The sequence below is a fragment of the Marmota marmota genome, unplaced genomic scaffold (assembly GCF_001458135.2).
Source record: "Marmota marmota marmota unplaced genomic scaffold, marMar, whole genome shotgun sequence".
Lineage (NCBI taxonomy): Eukaryota > Metazoa > Chordata > Mammalia > Rodentia > Sciuridae > Marmota > Marmota marmota.
Window position 1 is genome coordinate 30,249 of NW_026009156.1, and position 1,688 is coordinate 31,936.

At 43.4% G+C, this 1,688-nt stretch overlaps 1 gene segment (V, D, J or C); it reads right to left on the reverse strand.

The window, feature by feature from the left end:
• Positions 1 to 838: 838 nt before the first annotated feature.
• Positions 839 to 1,380, reverse strand: LOC107133815. The segment is given in 2 exon segments: positions 839 to 1,164; positions 1,289 to 1,380. Coding segments are annotated over 2 exon segments (366 nt in total).
• Between the last annotated feature and the right edge of the window lie 308 nt (positions 1,381 to 1,688).

Sequence of the window (1,688 nt, forward strand, 5' to 3'; positions counted from 1 at the left end):
CTTAAGATTTTTCCACTTTATTATGGTGGGAGGGTGATAGGCATCTGATAGAAAACATACTTCCAGTTTTCAATTTTGATCTTTTCCCAGGGAATTTTCATGTGTTTTGAACCTTGACTGAGGTTTGGGGGAGTTGCAGCTCCAGTAAGCTTTGTAATCATGAGGGCAAAAAATCCCTATATTCCATAGTATATGCAGTTACTAAGCAATGGCATTCAGTAGCTTAGGTGCAATGGAAGATATAGATATTAAGATACATTTTTAATTGTATTTTTTATGTACAAGGGTTTGTCAGGATGTTATTCCACTGTAATTTGAGGATCATATGTCTGTATATGGAATTAATCTTTCATTCTAACAGGGGTTCCTTCTAGGAATTTGGTTGCACACTGTGGAACTCATAAACATTGAGAATCCCTGAGAATTTAGCGAGTGTTTCACCCTCCAAATATTTCTTTCATTAATGGAAAAAAGGAGAAATTTACATAACAGCCATCCTAACTAGGAGAAAACTCACATACATTAACCTGAGGGACTTGTGATTTCACTGAGAACTGGAGGAATTGCATCTACAGGCATGGAATTGACTTTCTCTTTCATTAGACAAAGGATTAGAGAGACCACATCACCGGAGCAAAGTAAGCTGTCACTGTCCCAAGAACTTAAAAACAAGGGCTACATTTTGTGTGTTATTTTGCTATGAGAAAGGAGAGGAGCTGAAAGAAACTAAATTTCTAGTTCATGTTGCAGGAAGAAATCTCTATACTAAGTTGAGGAAGCATCTTCAGAGCAAGACACAGCTTCTAAGCTTTGCAGAGGTTTTGGTCTCACTTCTCCTTCAATTTGGCCCACTGTGGCAATTGTAATTGCCTGCATATGAACAGCAGTAGTAATCAGCCTCATCCTCCAGCTGCAGCCCAGAGATGGTCAGAGAGGCTTTGGTGCCAGTCTTGGAGCCAGAAAAGCGAGCAGGGATCCCTGTGGGCCGACTACTAACACCGTGAATCATGAGTTTATGGGTTGTTCCTGGATGACTTTGGAACCAGGACACATGATTATATTTCCAAAAGTCATTGCTGGTTCCAGCACAGGAGATGGTGACTGACTGTCCCGGAGTTCCAGAGACTGAGGGAGACTGAGTCAGAGCAGACTGGGCCCAGAAACCTGGAAAAAGGGAAACACGCTCTATGTTGAATCAATGCTTGGTCTGCTAAACCTGAGCATGAGTAGGGAAAATATCAACCCAGATGCTCCCAAGAGCCCTTCTCAGTAAATACCACACTTTTACCCTGATTGAGGAGGGTAAGCAGAAGCAGAGTCCAGGCCATAGTGGAGGTGCCCCAGAGAACTCCCTCCTCAGACTCCAGCACTGGGCCTGGCTCCTCCAGACTGCTTTTATGTCCCTCCTTGTCTCAGAGAGAGGAAGTCCTCAATGCAAATCTGCTTCTGGCACCTGCCTCTCTCCTCAGCCATATCTGGCCTGTACTGGATTCTGTACACTCCTGCAGCCCTCTGCTGAAGAGTTCAGCTCTGGGAATGAAAATTTCCTGCCTTAGATTTCTTGAGAATCAGGAACTTGAATTGACTATCCTCAATTGCCCAGGAGAGTAAGATCTATTGAACTCCATCATCTCTGTCAGCTGCAGGATCTTCAGTGTCTCTAGTGAGATAACACTGTATCTCCGGTA